General features: G+C 42.4%; 1 protein-coding gene across 1 annotated transcript; it reads left to right on the top strand.

Moving 5' to 3' along the window:
- The first annotated feature begins 1,214 nt into the window (after positions 1 to 1,214).
- On the top strand, positions 1,215 to 10,578 carry LOC138793900 (peptide methionine sulfoxide reductase MsrA-like). Its single transcript, XM_069972629.1, has 6 exons — positions 1,215 to 1,324; positions 1,617 to 1,685; positions 1,768 to 1,887; positions 6,940 to 7,044; positions 8,538 to 8,644; positions 10,256 to 10,578. The coding sequence occupies exons 1-6, from the start codon at positions 1,252 to 1,254 to the stop codon at positions 10,406 to 10,408; spliced, it is 627 nt and encodes a 208-aa protein (XP_069828730.1). The 5' UTR covers positions 1,215 to 1,251; the 3' UTR covers positions 10,409 to 10,578.
- Positions 10,579 to 20,398: the final 9,820 nt, after the last annotated feature.

The following is a 20,398-nucleotide window of genomic DNA, read 5'->3' as shown; positions in this document are numbered from 1 at the left end:
TATTAAAGTCTATGGCAACAACGGCCATCACAAGGGAATCATAGATCTTTGTGAGACCGAAACCTGTCAGTGTTTCATGCTGTCTGTGCTTATACATACAACAAACTGTGCTCCATGTTCCCTCCGTGATGATATTTAGTTGTTTTTTTTTCTGTTCAAAGAGAGACCAAATACAGGAAGTCTCCGTCTTCACACCTGTTCATCATGCAGGTTGTATTTCAACTGAGGGCAATTACCTTCAGTTAATTATATAATTACCTTTACCTAATTCCATTATCAGCTCTTGCAGTTTACCAGGAGACAATGCTCTTTGTTATGTAATAATTCAGTCAGTATAATATCACTGTGTGGTTACAGAGATTTTGGTGCTGTGTTTCAGGAGAGTTGACCATACAATGCAAGCATCCCTTAGAATTCTCTGCTACTGAATGTGGGCGCATAGCAGCTCTAGACACCTAGTGGCCATATGTATAACATTGATTTAACCCCCTTAAGGACCGGGCCAATTGTCACTTTTGCGTTTTCGTTTTTTCCTCCTCGCCTTTTTAGACCCATAACTCGTTTATTTTTCCACCTACAGGGCCATGTGAGGGCTTCTTTCTTTCAGAAACAGGTGTACTTTGTAATGGCATCTTTCAATCTGCCATAAAATTAATGATGGAAGCCCCAAAATATCATTTATGGGGTGAATTTGGGTCAAAAAATGTGATTACGCAAATTTTGGTGGGGTTCCATGTTTACGTAATGCACTTTACGGTAAAACTGTCATTTTTCCTTTATTCTATAGGTCGGTCTGAACACAGCGATATGCAGGTATTTAAAATGGCCTAATTATGACTCATAGCACTTATATTATATTATATTTTCCCCCATTGCGTCGTATGGGCGTCAGTTTTTGCGCCATGATCTCTAGTTTTTAGTAGTAACATTTTTTTCTAGATCAAACGTATTGATAAGTTTTTATTAATTTTTTTTATACATCAAAAAGTAATTTTAAAAAAGCAATCTCTGTGGGAACAATATTGTTTTATTTTAATTGATCGGACGATTACGGGGTGTCCGCAGCATGCACGGTCCTTAAAGGGTTTGTCCACCGTTCGGACTTGTTTTTCAGCAGTGTTGCTGTTGGAACGTCTTTAGCGATCAGATCTCGTTGGTTACTTATTAGATATATTTAGTTGACCTCTGCCCCTTAACACCTTATAAATCCCCCCCGTCTGCCCGTGCCTCGTACAGTCATAGGTGACAGCAATGCCAAGCAAGACAGTTCTTCCCACTGCTGAAGAAGCCCTGCCAGGGCGGGCTGAGGCTCTCAAGGTGGCAGGTGAGAATGGGACATATAGGATCATAGACACGTAGAAACCAGGGGTAGGGAACCTGGTGCAAAACTACAACTCCCATCATGCCTGGACAGCCAAAGGCTGTCCAGGCATGATGGGAGTTGTAGTTTTGCAACAGCTGGAGAGCCCCGATTCCCCACCCCTGCTATAAACACTGAAACACACAGGAAGGCCGGAGTCCATGAAGATAGTTAGGTAACAATATAACCGAGAGTCGTTTCCAAGTATTTCTCCGGTTGTTGTATCCGCTTTATCTTCCATTCTTCCCTCTCTCAGACAAGCACGCTGTCAATGGAAACTCAACCATGGAGCCGTTCCCTGCTGGGCTTGAGCTGGCAATGTTTGGTAAGTCCTAAATAGAGTAAAAAAAAAAAAGTTGTAATATGGAGGTCGTGCACTGACACTGTCTCCTATTGATGCTTTACAGGTATGGGATGTTTCTGGGGAGTAGAACGGCTGTTCTGGAAACAAAAAGGGGTCTATTCTACGCAGGTGGGGTATGCTGGAGGGTTCACGAAGAATCCCACGTATGAAGAAGTGTGCACTGGTAAATACTTTCATATCATGTTACATTAAAGGGGTACTCTGATCTTTTTTTTTTTTTTTTTTTTTTTTTAATCAACTGGTTTTAGAAAGTTATATAGATTTGAAATTTACTTCTATTTGAAAATCTCCAGTCTTCCAGTACTTATCAGCTGGTGTATGTCCTACAGCAGGGGTCCTCAACTGGTGGACCGCGGAGGCCAGCTGTCCGGACCCCTGCTGCAGCTCAGTATACCTGTATACTGAGCTGCTCTGCTCCCCTCTGCACAGTAACCATGTGCGCTCGTAACAAGCGCTCATAGTTACCGTGCAGGAGCAGCACTGAGAGAGAAGGAGCCATTGGCTCCCTCCCTGTCAGTCATTCTTGTGGCCGCAGCAGTCAAAGGAGGCCGCTCTGTCCTGTCTCTGGTTTCGACGCCAGGACAAGGGGAGAGCGGCCTCTTCAGACTGCTGCAGTGCGGCCACAAGAGGGGAAGAGAAGTGGAGATGCCCGGACCCAAGTGAGTATAAGTGTGTTTTTTTTTATGTTATATGCTATATGGGAGGGGGAGCACAGGGGGGCTAACTATATACTACTGGGGGAGCACACAGGGGGGCTATATACTACTGGGGGCAGTGGCGTAGCTACCATAGAGGCAAGGAAGGTGGTTGCTATGGGGCCCATGGTGGGAAGGGGCCCAGGGAAGATAAGAGTCCTTTGTGTCCTTTTGCTTAACCCCTTATTTACTGCAGTGTAAGTGACCCAGTGTTCTCTAATATGCTGCAAAACAAAAAAAAGGGTTAATACAGAAGACAATTAGCTCTCTGCCTGACTAGTCTGATAACCTCTGACCTCTGTTCTCTGAGTTCTGCAGAGGTCAGGGGTTATCAGAGCTAATTGTCTTCTGTATTAACCCTTTTATTGTGTTGCAGCATGTAAGAGAACACTGGGTCACTTACACACTGCAGTAAATAAAGGGTTAAGCAATAGGTAGTCTGCTCCTGCACCTATGTATATAACCATAGGATTCTGCCTCTGGCCACAAGAAAAAATTTTTTGAGTGTGTATAAAAAAATAAAAATAAATTATATATAGTGTGTAGGGGAGGGGGGGGCATACAGTTTTTTGCTATGGGGCTAGTAGTGCTATATACTACTGGGGAAGAACAGGGCGGCTATATACTACTGGGGGAGCACACAGCAGGGGTGCTATATACTACTGGGAAAGCACACAGTGAGCGCACAGGGAAGCTATATACTACTGAGGAGCACAAAGCAGGGGTCTATATACTACTGGGGGAGCGCACAGGGGTGCTATATGGGAGGGGGAGCACCCAGGGGGGCTATATACTATTGGGTAGCACAAAGCGGAGGTCTATATACTACTGGGGGTGTGCACAGAGGGCTATATACTACTGAGGAGCGCACAGGGGTCTATATAATACTGGGGGAGTGCACAGGGGTGCTATTTACTATTGGGGGAGCGCACAGGGGTGCTATATACTACTGGGGGAGCGCACAGGGGTGCTATATAATACTGCGAGTGGGGCGCACAGGGGTGCTATATACTACTGGGGGAGCGCACAGGGGTGCTATATAATACTGCGAGTGGGGCGCACAGGGGGACTATATACTACTGGGGCAGTGCACAGGGGGACTATATACTACTGGGGGAGCGCACAGGGGTCTATATACTACTGGGGCAGCGCACAGGGGGACTATATACTACTGGGGGAGCGCACAGGGGTCTATATACTACTGGGGCAGCGCACAGGGGTCTATACACTATTGGGGGAGCAACAGGGGGGCTATATACAACTGGGGGGAGTGCAACACGTTTACTAATGATGTTCAGCTCGGACTTTCACCTGACAATACACCCCGGTAAGTGGACCTTCCGTAAAAGTTGTTCAGTACCCCTGTCCTACAGGAAGAGTTTATTCTTTTCAGTCTGACACAGTGCTCTCTGCTGACGTCTCCTTTCCAGAGCAGCAGCAAATCCCCATAGAAAACCTCTCCTGCCCTGGACAGCTCCTAACATGGACAGAGATGGCAGCAGAGAGCACTGTGTCACACTGGAAAGAATACACCACTTCCTGCAGGACATACAGCAGCTGATAAGTACTGAAAGATTAGAAAATTTGAAATAGAAGTAAATTACAAATCTATATAACTTTCTGACACCAGTTGAAGTTGTCGTTGGAGAACCCCTTTAACATTCTTTATAAACAGAAATATGGACACATCTTTCAAATGAACTTGTTTTGGCTGTTAGGTATGATGAAACAATGACTGAAGAATACTTATACATTTCTTTATCTGGTGGGGGTCATCTGAATTCTAGAAGAACAAGAAATGCTTGTGAAATATTTTAGACTCAAAACTGCAAAATTGACATTTGGCCTCTGACTACTGAGTATGACGCTGCTTAAAGGGGTTATCCAGTGCTACAAAAACATGGCCACTTTCTTTTAGAGACAGCACGACTCCTGACTCCAGTTCAGGTGCGGTTTGCAATTAAGCTCCATTCACTTCAACGGAACAGAGCAGCAAAACCCGCCCAAGCTGGAGACAAGAGCGGGGCTGTCTCTGGAAGAAAGTGGCCATGTTTTTGTAGCGCTGGATAACCCCTTTAACAAGTGATGCTGGACAAGTCACTTATCAGCAGTTCTCTCCCTGTAGGGGCTGTAGTCATGTAGTCAACCTTATTTGAGGGCTCCATACTGCTAAGAAATTCCCTTTAAACAGTTTCTATCAATATATATGGGGAATTACCAACTTTTATTATTATGGTGCGTTTACACAGAAAGATTTATCTGACAGATTTTTGAAGCCAAAGCCAGGAATGGATTTGAAAAAGGAGAGATTTCAGTTTTCCTTTATGACCTTGTTCCGTGTTTATAGTCCATTCCTGTCTTTGGCTTTTAAGATCTGTCAGATAAATCTGTCTGTGTAAACGCACTATTAGACACTTTAATGGTGCGTTTACACGTAACGATTATCGTGCGAATTTTCGCGATAACGATTGACATCAAACGATAATCGTACGTGTAAACGCAGCGAACGATCAAACGACGAACGAGAAATCGTTTATTTTGATCTTTGAACATGTTCTCAAATCGTCGTTCTCAAAAAATTCACAGATCGTTCTGTGTAAACAGTCGTTCGCCGATTTAACCAATGTGTGAGATAGGCTTAAGCGATCGCAAAACGATTTTCCGTACGATATAATGTACCGTCTAAATGCTGATCATTATGAAAAAAAAAATCGTTACTCCGACATCGTTAATCGTACGATCGGGTCCGTTTACACACACAAATTATCTGACAGATTTTTGCAGCCAAAGCCAGGAATGGACTATAAACAGGGAACAGGTCATAAAGGAAAGACTGATATTTCACTTTTTTTCAAATCCATTCCTGGCTTTGGCTGCAAAAATTTTGGCAGATATCTGTCCGATAATCTGTGTGGGTAAACAGACCCTTACACGGGGCGATTATCGCGTGGAAATTCGTTATATTGTTCACATTTAAACGCTAATCGTCCTGTGTAATTGCAGGCAGCAATCGAAAAATCGTTCTAGTGTTGTTGATCGGTGATTTAGATCTGACCTTAAAATTATTGTTAATCGTTCACTAATGGTTCAGTGTAATGGTCCGTTTAATCTTTTATCGATTTTATCGTTTATTGAATTTAAAGCAACAATTAGATTTTTTTTTATAACAATCAGCGTTTACACAAAAAGAAAAATCGTTGAAAAAACGGTTATTGTGATCGTTTCAAGATTGCTTAAGCCCATCTCACACGTAAGGTGAAGCGATGAAAGACTGTTTACACAAAGCGATCAGCGAATTTTCTGCGAACGACCAACAACGATTTGAGAACATGTTGAAAGATCAAAACGAACGATTTCTCACTCGTCACTTGATCGGTTGCTGTGTTTTGAGTAATAATTGTTCCGTGTAAACGCACCATAATTCCACATCGTTCCTTCTTCTGCTGGGATCAGGTGGAGTAAACGATCACAGTAACGATCATTGTAACAATCGTAACTAACGACTATCGTTCTGTGTAATATGGTGAATGATTGTTTGTGATCGTTTAGCGTTAATCGCTAACCCATAATCGTTAAAAATCGCTTTGTCTAATAGGACCCTTAGCGAGCACCCTGGGATACAACTTGGCCTGCTTACAGATTATTAAACAATATATTTACAATTTCCTAATGTCATTCTTACGGCTCTATTGGGCAGATATCGCCCCATGTAATAAAGACAACGATTAGCTAAGGAGCCGATCATCGACTGATCATTTCAGCTACTTTACAAATCTTTGTCCCCCTGGCCGCACATAGAAGGTGCATCGTCAGCAGCTGATGAAAGTATATAGAAAATAATAAAGTTTATACTTACCTCTCCAGGCTACTTCAGTGTCCTCCTGCCTGTTTCCCGCTCACTGGAGCTTCTGAAGTAACAGGCTGTCTCGTCCAGAGATTGGCTGAGCAGCCTGTCACTGCACAAGTGGGTTCAAAAGCTTCAGCGGTGGCTACGATAAGCAGGAAACAGGCAGAAGGACACCAGGGAGCCTGGAGAGGTAAGTATAACGTTATTATTTTTTTATTAACACAAGGGCTGCACGATTATTGAGCTTAAAGCAAATGTTGGGCTGTGTAATACATTTAAAATTATTCATTTATTCATCCTACTGTATAGTGAACATCCCTTCATCTTAATTCAGTACCCCCAAATTATGCTAAAAAACCAATGAGACGGTAATGTGTGCGATGATCGAAACCTGCGAATCGTTTTTCTTTGCAATACATCAGCATGGGTTAAACGATGCTTAAAAGTATACTGTGTAATATCCCTTAGGTAGGGCGAGAAGTCGCCCACCACATTCGCAGGCCATGCACTTTTTATTCCTTAGATTATTATGACATTCAGAATTTCTGTAAAGCACAAAAAGCAAAACAACAAAAATACCCTAAAAAAAAAAATCTGGTTTGTCTGATTAAGAACATTTCAGTCCTAGATATATGTTTACTTAATGTTTTTGTCGTTTTTTTTTTTATTCTAGGACTCACTGCCCACATTGAAGTCGTCCGAGTAGTATTTGACCCTAAAGTGATCAGTTATAAGTCTTTGCTGAAATTGTTCTGGGAAAACCACAATCCAACAGAAGGTATAATGCACGGCACCGGTCTATTCCCAGGCACCGTCCTGGCCTCTAGCACTGGAGGTGGTCTCGCCGACCCCCAGATTGACGAAACCCCTCCCCTATGTGACGCGGCTCTATTGATTCTAGTGGAACAGGGCAGAACGTCACAGTTAGATCAACTGAAAGTTTTATAGATTTACTTCTATTCAAAAATCTTCCAGTACTTATCAGCTGCTGTATGTCCTGCATGAAGTGGCGTATTCTTTCCAGTCTGACAGTGCTCTCTACTGCCATCTCTGTCCATGTCAGGAACTGTCCAGAGCAGGAGCAAATCCCCATAGAGAACCTCTCCTGCTCTGGACAGTTCCTGACATGGACAGAGGTGGCAGCAGAGAGCACTGTGTCAGACTGGAAAGAATACGTCACTTCCTGCAGGACATACAGCAGCTGATAAGTACTGGAAGACTTCAGTGGAGTTTTTTTTTCTAATAGAAATAACAAATCTGGAATATCCTTTTCAAACATTATTTAACAATACACGATAAACTGAGTAGCTTTGTACATATATTGTTTTACTTATCTAATAGTAATTCTGTATTATGGGGGTACTCTGGAGACATTTTTACATTGTTGTGTCACTAATACATGGCCTCAATAAAGCTATATCACTTTGTAATATAACTTCAATAAAATCAGTATGTTGGGGGGAGGGGGGGGAAATTATCAAAATTGTTCTGAATGGAAAGGGGTCTATATTAAGTCCTTTGCCTTTACAGCACTTTTTCCCCTGCGCCTAATCTATAGCGCAGGCGCCGGTATAAACTTGGAGCCGATGAGATTTAGAGTCATTTTACCCATTAAAATGGCGAATCTCCACATTTGCGCCATGCTTTTGTTCTTTATATATACACTTCTATTGGGTGGCAGCAATAAGGGGGGACAGTAAGAGTCCTATTACATGGGCCGTGTAATAAACACAACGATCATCGTCTGATTGTTGATATAGGTTTGGGCCTATAATTGTCCGGCACCGACCGCGCATCGCTATGTGTAATAGCGGTGCACGGCTGGCGGCTGACGATTTGCAAAGTGCCTACATTACCTATCCATGGTCCAGGGCTCCTCTTGCGCTCTGCTTCTCCCCGGGTCCCGCGTGCTGCAGCTTCAGAGCCTGTGTGAGCAGACAGCCTGCCCAGCCAATCACAGGATAGGTAATGTATGCAGTTTAAGCATACATTACAATTAACGTTTAAATGAAGCGATAATTCGCCCAATTGATCAGCGTTTAGACGAATAAATCGTTAGAAAAATCCAATGTTTGTGTGGGGATCTGCCCTGTTGTCCCCAGACCCCAGCTCTAATCAAGCACATACCCCTTTAAGTGCTTGGCAACATGACCTGGCAGTTCGTCTCGGGATCCTATAATTCTATACCAGGCTAGATATGATAAGAAGTGAAGATAATGATGACAATATAAAGCCTTTCCCATAAACTTATCACTCCATCTGTCATTGCAGGAATGAAGCAGGGGCAGGATGTAGGTACTCAGTACCGCTCAGTGATATTCACTTATGGCGATCAACAGAGAGCAGCCGCTGTTCAGTCTAAAGAAAGCTACCAGAAGGTAAATATTCTACAGCCTTAAATTCCTTTGATCAGCCAACATTCCATGGATTAGATAGAATGCCTGTGGATGTTGTCTTTGATGTCATACCGGCCTTTCACCAGCAGAGGGTGCTCTTGGTCAGGGTCAGTCTATGAAAGAAGTCTATTTGTAGTCTATCTGCAAACCTTGCACTTTCCAAGACCCAAGGTGCATAGAGTGCTGCCTGACCCCATCATAAATACATGGATGACACAATCTGTAGATATCATTTCTCATCAGCGTCTAAAGGCCTTTATTAAACAAGTTATAGGCCGATTGGAGACATCTTTTGAGGGGTTTTTTGGGTTGTTTTTGTGGCACAAGTTTTATTATATTGAATTGTAAAGTGCTGCGGAATCTGTTGGCGCTATATAAATAAAAATTATAATTATTATTATTATCATGTAAAACCTTGCTATCTAGGTAGGTAAATTAGATGTGAGCGCCACTGGGTCAATAGATCAACATGGATATGTATACTCTGCACAGTCCTATGGAATATGTTGGTGCAATAATACATTATTCTTGCATATATGGTTTAGTTAAAGGGGTACTGCGGTGGGAAAAAAATATTTCAGATCAACTCTTGTCAAAGTTATATAGATTTGTAATTTATTTCTATTAGAAAATCTCCAGTCTTCCAGTACTTATCAGCTGCTGCATGCCCTGCAGGAAGTGATGTAATCTTTCCAGTCTGACACAATGCTCTCTGCTGCCACATCTGTCCTTGTCAGGAACTGACCAGAGCAGGAGAGGTTTTCTATGAGGATTTGCTACTGCTCTGGACAGTTCCTGACATGGACAGAGGTGGCAGCCGAGAGCACTGTGTCAGACTGGAAAGAATATACCACGTCCTGCAGAGCATACAGCAGCTGATAAGTACTGGAAGACTAAAGATTTTTTAAATAGACGTAATCTATTTTCGGCAATGCGTGTTCCTACTGAATATTGGTAATGTGTGTACCTGCTGATTATCGGCAATGCGTGTTCCTGCTGATTATCGGCAATGCGTGTACCTGCTGATTATCGGCAATGCGTGTACCTGCTGATTATCGGCAATGCGTGTACCTGCTGATTATCGGCAATGCGTGTACCTGCTGATTATCGGCAATGCGTGTACCTGCTGATTATCGGCAATGCGTGTACCTGCTGATTATCGGCAATGCGTGTTCCTGCTGATTATCGGCAATGCGTGTACCTGCTGATTATCGGCAATGCGTGTACCTGCTGATTATCGGCAATGCGTGTACCTGCTGATTATCGGCAATGCGTGTACCTGCTGATTATCGGCAATGCGTGTACCTGCTGATTATCGGCAATGCGTGTACCTGCTGATTATCGGCAATGCGTGTACCTGCTGATTATCGGCAATGCGTGTACCTGCTGATTATCGGCAATGCGTGTACCTGCTGATTATCGGCAATGCGTGTTCCTGCTGATTATCGGCAATGCGTGTACCTGCTGATTATCGGCAATGCGTGTACCTGCTGATTATCGGCAATGCGTGTACCTGCTGATTATATGATGGCTGAACACAAAAAGCAAGATGCAAATAAAATCCATACAATGATTCCTGTCTTCTAACCATAGGAGCTTAAACATAAAAGCCTGGGAGCCATCACCACTGAGATCCATCCTGCTCCCGTGTTTTACTACGCTGAGGATTACCACCAGCAATATCTTCACAAAAACCCAGATGGCTACTGTGGTCTGAAAGGAACTGGAGTGCCCTGTGTGCAGTAAACGCCTGGACGCCATTTCTCTATCTCCCCCGCACAGCAATTAGTCATGTGATCTTAATCAATCTCATGTACACATCAGGTCTGTACTTCGGCCCTTCGTTATGCTTATTCACTGTCTGTATTAGTCCATATAACTTTAAAATAAAGTTTATTTTGTCTGATTTCTATAAAGCTGTGTCCACCCATGGAGTTTTTGACCCATGTTCTATGTTTTTCACAGAAAAAAATACTAATTAATAAATAATAAAAAACTGCAGCAAAAGAAAACACATCAAAATGCCATGTGTGAATACAGCCTAAAGAGTCCTACAACTTACTAGGCCAGTATGTTTAGAGATAACTTCTGGGTCCCAGTCACACTTACATCCCCAAAAAAAGTGCTCTCTGCTGCCATCTCTGTCCATGTCAGGAACTGACCAGAGCAGGAGAGGTTTTCTATGGGGATTTGCTGCTGCTCTGGACTGTTCCTGACATGGACAGAGGTGGCAGCAGACTGGAAAGAATACACCACTTCCTGCAGGACATACAGCAGCTGATAAGTACTGGAAGACGGAAGATTTTTTAAATAGAAGTAAATTACAAATCTGTATAACTTTCTTACACCAGTTGATTTGAAAATTTCTCCCAAGAATTACTAGTACACCTTTAAATTAAATTGCATCCATAGTGCGTCCATTGTGCTGCTGATTGTTTATCGCTCTCTCCCTAGGACAGGGCAGAATAATGTAGCAGTGACTGTGTGAACCTAGCCCTATACTTTTTGATCTAGATACTATTAAAAACACAGAAGCACAAATCTCTCCTGGTGTCTACAAAATATGGCTATGTTCAGACAATGTATCTCTTCGTAAAATCACGGCCGTTGTACAACGGTCGTGATTATTATGAAAAGATACGTTACCTTGCCGTGTATGGAATCCCGGCCGGAGTGTATACATATACGGGGAGATTTATCAAACATGGTGTAAAGTGAAACTGGCCCAGTTGCCCCTAGCAACCAATCAGATTCCACCTTTCATTTTCCAAACAGTCTGTGATGAATGAAAGGCGGAATCTGATTGGTTGCTAGGGGCAACTGAGCCAGTCTCACTTTACACCATATTTGATAAATCTCCCCCATAGTATATTCTCCGACCGGGAGGACCCTAAGCGGCGCCGCAAACAACTGACATGTCAGTTTTCTGCGGCCGCTATTTAGTGAATAGCAGAAAACCCTCAGTTCACACAATAGAGGGAGCGGCTCTGGCCGCTTGCTCTATTGTGTGCTATAGGGAGCAACCGTGCGCGCCCGCATCTGAACTCTGCGGCCCGAAAGATCTTTTCAAATCTTTTCGGGTCACGGAATGGCCGGTCTCTTACTACATGTGAACATAGCCTATCAGTGTAAATATTGGTGGAGATTTATCAAACATGGTGTGAAGTGAAACTGGCTCAGTTGCCCCTAGCAACCAATCAGATTCCACCTTTCATTCCTCACAGACTCTTTGGCTCAGTTGCCCCTAGCAACCAATCAGATTCCACCTTTTATTTTCCAGTTTCACTTTACGCCATGTTTGATAAATCTCCACCAATATCTACTAATCCCCCTATCATTCTAATCCTACTGATAGGTTGCGCCATTTTACGCCATCTTTGATAAATCTCCCCCATTATGTATCATTTCAGAGTAGCTATATCAGGGGTAGGGAACCTTGGCTCTCCAGCTGTTGCTTTGGCTGCGTTAGCTTTGGCTGTCCAGGCATGATGGGAGTTGTAGTTTGTAATAGCTGGAGAGCCAAGGTTCCCTACCCCTGATATTGTGACTATTCGGAGTTTAAGGGCCCTATTCCACCGGACGATTATCGTTCGCATAATCGTTAACTATTAACGATCTCAAACGACCGCTATTGCGAAAGACCTGAAAACGTTCACTCATTTCCATGGAATGATAATCGTTACTTATGATCGTATTTGCTATCGTTTTTTCTTCGCTATTGCGTTCGTATCTACTGCGAACGACGTCTTATTCAATGCGAACGTTTTGCGAACGAGCAACGATAAAAATAGGTCCAGGTCTTATAAATCGATTTCTCGTTCGGTCGTTAATCGTTAACTGCATTTCAACCGAACGATTATCGTTTAGATTCGAACGATTTAACAATAATTTGAACGATAAGTGTTTAGTGGGGGGTAGAGTACAGCGCTCATATTAAAATCTCTCTGCTGCTGAGTGATAAGTCATGGCGGTGGTACAGGGGGGGTAGATGGTGACGTCAGATGATAGATGCCAGGTACAGAGAGTGCTGATCGCTAGAGCAGATTGTCAGCGACATGCTTGGAGTTCTGCTTCCAGGAAGCACAGATGCTGAGTGAGGATGGAGCGGTGACACCCACACACTTCCTGTTACACACCTGTATACCGCTCTGCAGGTGTCTCCAGGCTGCACTGTGTGGGAGTCAATTTTATCTCCGTACAACTCGTACAAAACAGGCGTCATCACATCTGCTTCAGATAGATGACAGTGGTTAAGGATCTAGCCACGCAGAGTACATGCCATGCGTACAAAATAGATATCTATCTACATAATATAGGATTGGGAAAGCTAGAAATAATGGGAACCAGTTACTATGGAAATAGAAATGGCGTCTATAGAGGGGGGGGGGGTAATCGGGGGTCGTATGAGCACCTCAATGACAGGGGAGGGCGTGATGGTGCAGCCACGTTCTATGCCTGGTCTGTAAATAAGAATAATACACCAATTCCTGCAGGAAATTCAGCAGCTGATAAGTACAGGAAGACTGTAGAATTTTTTTAATAGAAGTAAATCACAAATCTGTATAACTTTCTGACCCCAGTTGATTTGAAAACAATTTCTTTTTTTCCACCGGAGTTCTTCTTTAAAGGGGTTATCTTTTTCTTTCATATCAACTAGTTTCAGAAAGTTATATAGATTTGTAATTTACTTCTGTTTAAAATCTCTAGTCTTCCAGTTCTTATCAGCTGCTGTATGTTCTGCAGGGAGTGTTGTTTTCTTTCCAGTCTGAGACAGTGCTCTCTGCTGCCACTTCTGTCCATGTCATGGACAGAGATGGCAGCAGAGAGCACCGTGTCAGATTGGATAGAATAAACCACTTCCTGCAGTGCATACAGCAGCTGATAAGTACTGGAAGACTTGAGATTTTTAAATTGAAGTAAATTACAAATCTATATAACTTTCTGGCACCAGTTGATTTGAAAGAACAAGATTTTCGCTTGAGTTCCCCTTCAGGCAGGGTCCATGCTCATACTTGAAACATTAGTGGACATGACTTTCAAACACCAGGTTTTCTGCAAGGCTCTAGCGGACAGATCTATAATGTGAACTGGTCCAGAAGCAACTCTCTATTGCCTCTATTGTGTGGTGGCTGTGTCTGGCTACAGTAGCCCAGTTGCTATTGAAGTGAATGGGAGGTGAGCTGTAGTAACCAGGAAGGGCCAGCCCTGCGGGACAGCTGATTGGCAGGGATGCCAGGTGTCAGCAACCCGCAGACATGTATGAACACAACCTCAGACTATCAATATATGCAATAAGAAAATGTCTTTATTCTTTTAAAGGGGAAGTTCAGGAAATTATTCTTTCAAATCAATTGGTGCCAGAAAATGCCAGAGATTTACTTCTATTAAAATATCTTGCCTTCCAGTACTTATCAGCTGCTGTATGCCCTACAGGAAGTGGTGTACTCTTTCCAGTCTGACACTGTGCTCTCTGCTGACACCTTTGTCCATGTCAGGAACTGTCTAGAGAAGTAGAAGTTTCCTTTTTTTTTTTAAAGATATTTTATTAAAGTTTTTTTGTTATAACTGTTCAAGCATTAATTCGGTACATTAAGAATGGTGTACATCTAATCAAGTTTTCTATGGGGATTTGCTGCTGCTCTGGACAGTTCCTGGCATGGACAGAGGTGGCAGCAGAGAGCACTGTGTCACACTGGAAAGAATACACCACTTTTTAATATATATATATATATATATATATATATATATATATATATATATATATATATATATAATTTTATTTTATTTTTTTTTGCCAGAGATAAAATTATCTTTATAAATTATAAAGTTATACAGAGTAAAAAGTAACTTCCCATTTCAGTAGTTGCTTTCCCATTTCTCAGGGCAATCACTAACTTACTTCCTTTTGGACGTACAGCAGCTGATAAGTACTGGAAGACTGGAGTTTTTTTTTATTTTTATAGAAGTAAATGTCAAATCTCTGGAACCAGTTGATTTGATAGATTTTTTTTGTTTGTTTGTTTGTTGTTGAACTACCCCTTTAATGTTTGTGAGCACAGGGGAAGCAGACAGTAAGGGCCCTATTACACGGGTCGGTTATCGTGCGAGAAATCGTTATATCATTTGAATTTAAACAATAATCATTCTGTGTAATTGCAGGCAACGATGGAAAAATCGTTCTTATGTCATTGATCGTTGATTTAGATCTGGACCTAAAATTATCGTTAATCGTTCACTGTAATTCCACATTCGTTCACTGAAGTTCCGCATTTGTCACTAATCGTTCAGTGTAATTGCACATTGTCCATTGTTTTCCTGAGATCAGAAGGAGTAAACGATCATAGTAACGATCGCAATAACGATTGTATCTAACGACCATCGTTCTGTGTAATATGGTGAACGATTTCAGGTTAACGATAAACAATCTCGTTTGCGATCGTTTATTGTTAGTCGTTAATCGTTAAAAATCACTCCGTGTAATGGGACCCTAAGGGCCCTATTACACGGGACGATTATCGTGCGAAAAATTGTTATATTCAAATTTAAACAATCATCGTTCTGTGTAATTGCAGTCAACGATGGAAAAATTGTTAATATGTTGGTCATTGATTTAGAGCTGAACCTAAAATTATCGTTAATCGTTTGCTGTAATTCCACATTCGTTCACTCAATCATTCGTTTCACTAATCGCTCAGTGTAATTGCACATTGTCTATTGTTTTGCTGGGATCAGAAGGAATAAACGATCGTAGTAACGATCGCAATAACGACCATCGTTCTGTGTAATATGTTGAACGATTTCAGGTTAACAATAAACAATCTCGTTTGTAATCGCTTATCGTTAGTCGTTAAAAATCGCTTTGTGTAATAGGACCCTAACAGTGGAACGCTTGTGCTTGTTCTGTATCAGTAGTATCTGTATAGCCTACACCCGCTGTATAAGCCGCCAGTCTCGAGCCCTGATCTTACGTCCATACAGTATGTTGGCTCCGACGTGTTTCCCACAGACTGCCTGGAGACAGGAGATAGCCATGGGATGCCATGTGTGTGTGCATGATATGGATACATTTCCTATAGACACAACACCATAGAGATGTATAGGCCCTGTCATTTAGGGTTACTGACCCATAAACTAAAATGGAAAATTTTAGAAAATTTTTTTTCTTCTTCACATCACTGGCAGAATGTCATTACATCTCTGATTATTCCCGCCTTCTCCCTCCATCGCACCCTCCCTCCTTCCAGGAAACACTGGGTGGGTTCAGGACACAGACCACTCTCCCTGGCGTCTCTTATGTCCGGCTCAGACACCATGGCGTCTCCCTGCCTTCTTCCCACTAAAAAACTTATTAAGGATTTCCCAGAATTCAGAAGCATTCAGCCGTGCAGCTGAGGGTAGAGGGGGGCGGAGGGGGGGCTGGGGAACAACATTTACTACAAAACTTTACACATGTCATACCGCCATCTGATGCTGCATAGAGAGAGATAGTACCACATAGACATACCGCTATGCTGAACTATATATTGTACTCCTACAGATGCGGTAACACTCAGGCAACATGTTAGTAGCATTTTTCCATTGATTGATAGAAACAGTTCAATGACAAACTATAGATGGATGCTGGAGATGGGGGGGAAACAGCTGGTACATCACTCACTGCCCCCCACCACCTCAGGATGTGGAGTTATCCGCAGATGGAAGAATCAGAGCTTAAGACATGAGAGATAACTCGGCATCCGCCCCCGAACCTACAAGCTAAAAATATACAAAGACAGATAAAAAAGTGCAGAGGAAGCTAAAAATATCCATTTGTGGTGTCACTATGCGGCAGAGAAGGGGTTAACAGTTATCAGACACACAGGCACGTAGACTTCCCATAGGATATACTGTAAGGCCAATGTCCAACTCTAATCGCTCCAAGGAAGATCACACGCAACAGGGCAACAGATCCCGATGAGGATTTCCTTCCCGGAGAATGGATAAGGAAAATAATTTTTTTAAATGGCCGATATGTTTGACTGATGGCCATACAATGGAGGCGAGGGGAAATATTCGGCTCTCAGACTTCTCTGACAGCGGCTTATCTCCCCAAAAACAAAAGAGCCAGACAGATGAAATCCAACATGCCTCTCCCTCTATTGGGGAGAGCTGGGAGGCCCCCATACACTTTATACAGTCATCTGGTCCCGCTGTAAATTTGGGGGTTCAGATAACTTTTCTGCAATGCATATGGGGGGGGGGGGGGTCCTTTATTCCAAGGCTTATATGGACACTGTGAAATAACTTGTGAAATGTCATCTGACATGTTATTGATCACGTCGGGTCTCACTGCTGTCACCGCTCAGATCAGAAGATATAGCCGGGGAGAGATTGCGACAATGTAAGGCCTCGTTCACCGCTCTGAAACATAATTCTGGATCTGCATCTGGGGTCAAATTTAGATCTCATTGGTTTCTATGTTCTATGCAATGTGGACCCCAAAAAGAAACAACATGGGTTAGTGCAGGCCGTCATTGTGGCACAGAACACCAATAGAAGAGCACGGATTTGCTACTGCACTGGGCAGTTCCTGACATGGCCAGAAGAGGCAGCAGAGGGCACTGTCAGCCTGGAAAGAATACAACACTTCCTGCAGGACATACAGTAGCTGATAAGTACTGGAAGACAAGATTTCTGGAACTTTCGGTTAATTTGAAAGAATTTAAGGTTACTAAATGTTTTGGCTATATGTGACTGAGACAGCTTCATATCCTGGAAGCTAAGCTGGAGGTGATGGTAATATAGAGTGATGAGCATTAATGTGTGCTGATCGATCAGTAATTATTACTGCCGTCTTGTGTCCGTATTTGCCTCCTTCATTGTAATTTGTTTGCTGAGTTGACGGTTTTCTCAGCAGTTGCTCGGCCTGGCCCATGTTATCACCTATAGGCCGCTATGTGCTTGTATCTATGCGGCTCCGTGTGTAAAGCTTGTACTCAAACACAGCGCAATGATCTTAAGCAGGTAATGGATTTTACACAAATCATCCTTTTAGTCGTCATCAGTATTTGACTCCTTTAATGAGACGAGGGAGGAGGAGGCCTAATGGCTGTTGTGTGCTAAGTCCTCCCTGAGGTAAATGTGTGACTGTCAGCTGTGACGCTGCAATTACTGTACACACTGGTCTGATGCTCAGTTTATACAGAGCGATAAAGTGATTAATCCATCGTTTAACGATTTTGAAGCAACAATTTCGTTTTCTTATGCCGATTAGCGTTTAGACAAAGCGATAAATCGTTCGAAAAAGAGTTTTTACGATTGCTTTAATATCGATTAAAGGGGTACTCCAGCGAAAAGCTTTTTCCCACTAATTGAAACACATTACAAAGTTATATAACTGTAATATGCTATCTGACCCCCCTTCCCTATCTTTTAACCCCTCAACCAGGAAGTGAAGTAAACTAATTTTTACCTAATGACTGTTGACCCCAGGCTATTCTGTGGCAGCCATTTTGTGACAATGACATCATCAAAAGGGAGGCGGGTATAAGCCCTGTTAGGCTAGCCACCCTTTGTCAGATGACACAGGTTTCTCCGCTATGATTGGCTGAACAAGCTGTAAGCCATCTAACAGTTTTACAGAGTCTGTTAGACATTGCTGGAGACAAAGTGCATCATGGGAAAGCCCAAACCAGGAAGTAAAGAAAAAAATAAAGCCACCAACTGGAGCTTCAGGGACCTGCAAACAGCGGGAAATTTAAACAGAGACAGACTCAGGAGGGATGGTAAATGTAAAAACTATGTTTGATTGATTGATTGATTGATAGTTTTGTTTTTTCCTTATCAGCGCCGGAGTACCCCTTTAAGGCCATCTCACACACTAAGGTGAATCTTTGAAAGACTGTTTAGATGAAGGGATTGGCGAATTATCAGCGAGCGACCAGTGATGATTTGAGAACATGTGGAAAGACCACGATGACCGATTTCTCGCCCGTTGCTTGATCGTTAGCTGCATTTACACGAGCCAATTATCGCTCAAATGCCCTATTACTCGGGACAATTATCATTCAGAAAATTGTTAAATCATTTAAATTTAAACGATAATCGTCCTGCGTAATTGCAGGCAGTGGTTGAAAAATCGTTTTGAGTCGTTAATTTAGATCTATCTATCTACTATCTATCTATCTATTTATTTCCTATCTATCTATCTATCTATTTCCTTCCTATCTATCTATCTATCTATCTATCTATCTAGATCCAAATAAAAAAGTTTCAGCAGCACTTTGCCTGCAGGTGGTAGCGGGTGCCAAGAGACCACTGACCAAACGTAGATAAATGTAGTAAAGTCCACAGCACTCCAGAAGTATGCCAAAATCGTAAGGTGATTTATTCAAAAGAACATGTGATAATAACAGCAAACATAAGTGCTAGGTTCACACTGCGTTTTTGCTATCTGTTTTTTTTCATCCATTTTTTGCAAAAAACGGATGGAAAAAACGGATGCATTTGTGTGCATCCGTTTTAATCCGTTTTTCCATTGACTTCCATTGTAAGGGCTCGGCCACACTAGCGTTTTTCTTTGTTTCTAACGGATCCGTCTATATTAATTAAACGGATGAGCATAAACTGATGAGCAGACTGATGCAAACTGATTGCAAAATGTTCATCTTTTTTTAATGGTCCGTTTGTATTTTGGCTTAAAAAAAACTGACTTTTGTACATCAGTTTGCATCAGTCAGCATCCGTTTTTCTATCCGTTTATTTTTCTTCTTTGGTTTCTTGCTGCTTCTGCGCATGCTCAGTGCATAAACGGATGAAAAAAAACGGATGTGAACGGAAATACCTTCCTTTTTAGATCCGTCCTCATTGACTACAATGTAAAAAAAAAAACGGAAGTGCACTTTCCGTTCGTGATCCGTTTTTTTTAAGCAGAAAGAAAAATACTGCAAACACTATTTTTTCTTCCGTTCAAAAAAACGGATCTTGAACGGATTGCATGCAAACGGAGCACAATTAGGGCAAACGGAGCACACTAAAATAGCATGGGAGTCTATGGGGATTTTACCGTTTCCGTTTTGCCTACTCTAAAACGGAAAAGGTAGACGGAATGGTGCCAGATGGTCAAACGCTAATGTGAACGTAGCCTAAAAAAAACGGATTAAAACGGATCCGTTTTTTTTTAACGAACACAAAAATAGTGTCAGCTACATTTTTGTGTCCGTCAAAAAAAAAACGGATCTGTTTTTTTTACAATGGAAGTCAATGGAAAAACGGATCAAAACGGATGCACACAAATGCGTCCGTTTTTGTCATCTGTTTTTTCCATAAATGGATGAAAACAACGGATTGCAAAAACGCAGTGTGAACCTAGCCTAAGCGCTTGTGCTTGCTGTTATTCTCACTACATCTATCTATCGTGTGAAATATATATATATATATATATATATATATAACTGGAAGTTTTTTTCCCCCCTATAACAAATGTGATTCATAGATCATGTAATGCAATAACACATCATTAATTGTTCTTGTTGCCCAAAACAAAACAAATGCCCCTATTACACGGGTCATCAGAGGAGCAAACGAGCGCTCTCAGTGCTCGTTTGCTCCTCGTTCCCCGCTCGCTGCCGCCGCTATTCAGCGCGGCAGCAGCGAGCAGGTGAGTGCGGGAGAGGCGGGGGGGGGGCTGCGGGGGGGCTGCTCGGAGGATCGCTGATCGTCCGGGCAGCCCATAGGATATAGCAGCATCTGCTGCCG

This window comes from Dendropsophus ebraccatus, chromosome 5 (assembly GCF_027789765.1).
Source record: "Dendropsophus ebraccatus isolate aDenEbr1 chromosome 5, aDenEbr1.pat, whole genome shotgun sequence".
Classification (NCBI taxonomy): domain Eukaryota; kingdom Metazoa; phylum Chordata; class Amphibia; order Anura; family Hylidae; genus Dendropsophus; species Dendropsophus ebraccatus.
This window is presented reverse-complemented; position numbering and strand designations above follow the sequence as displayed.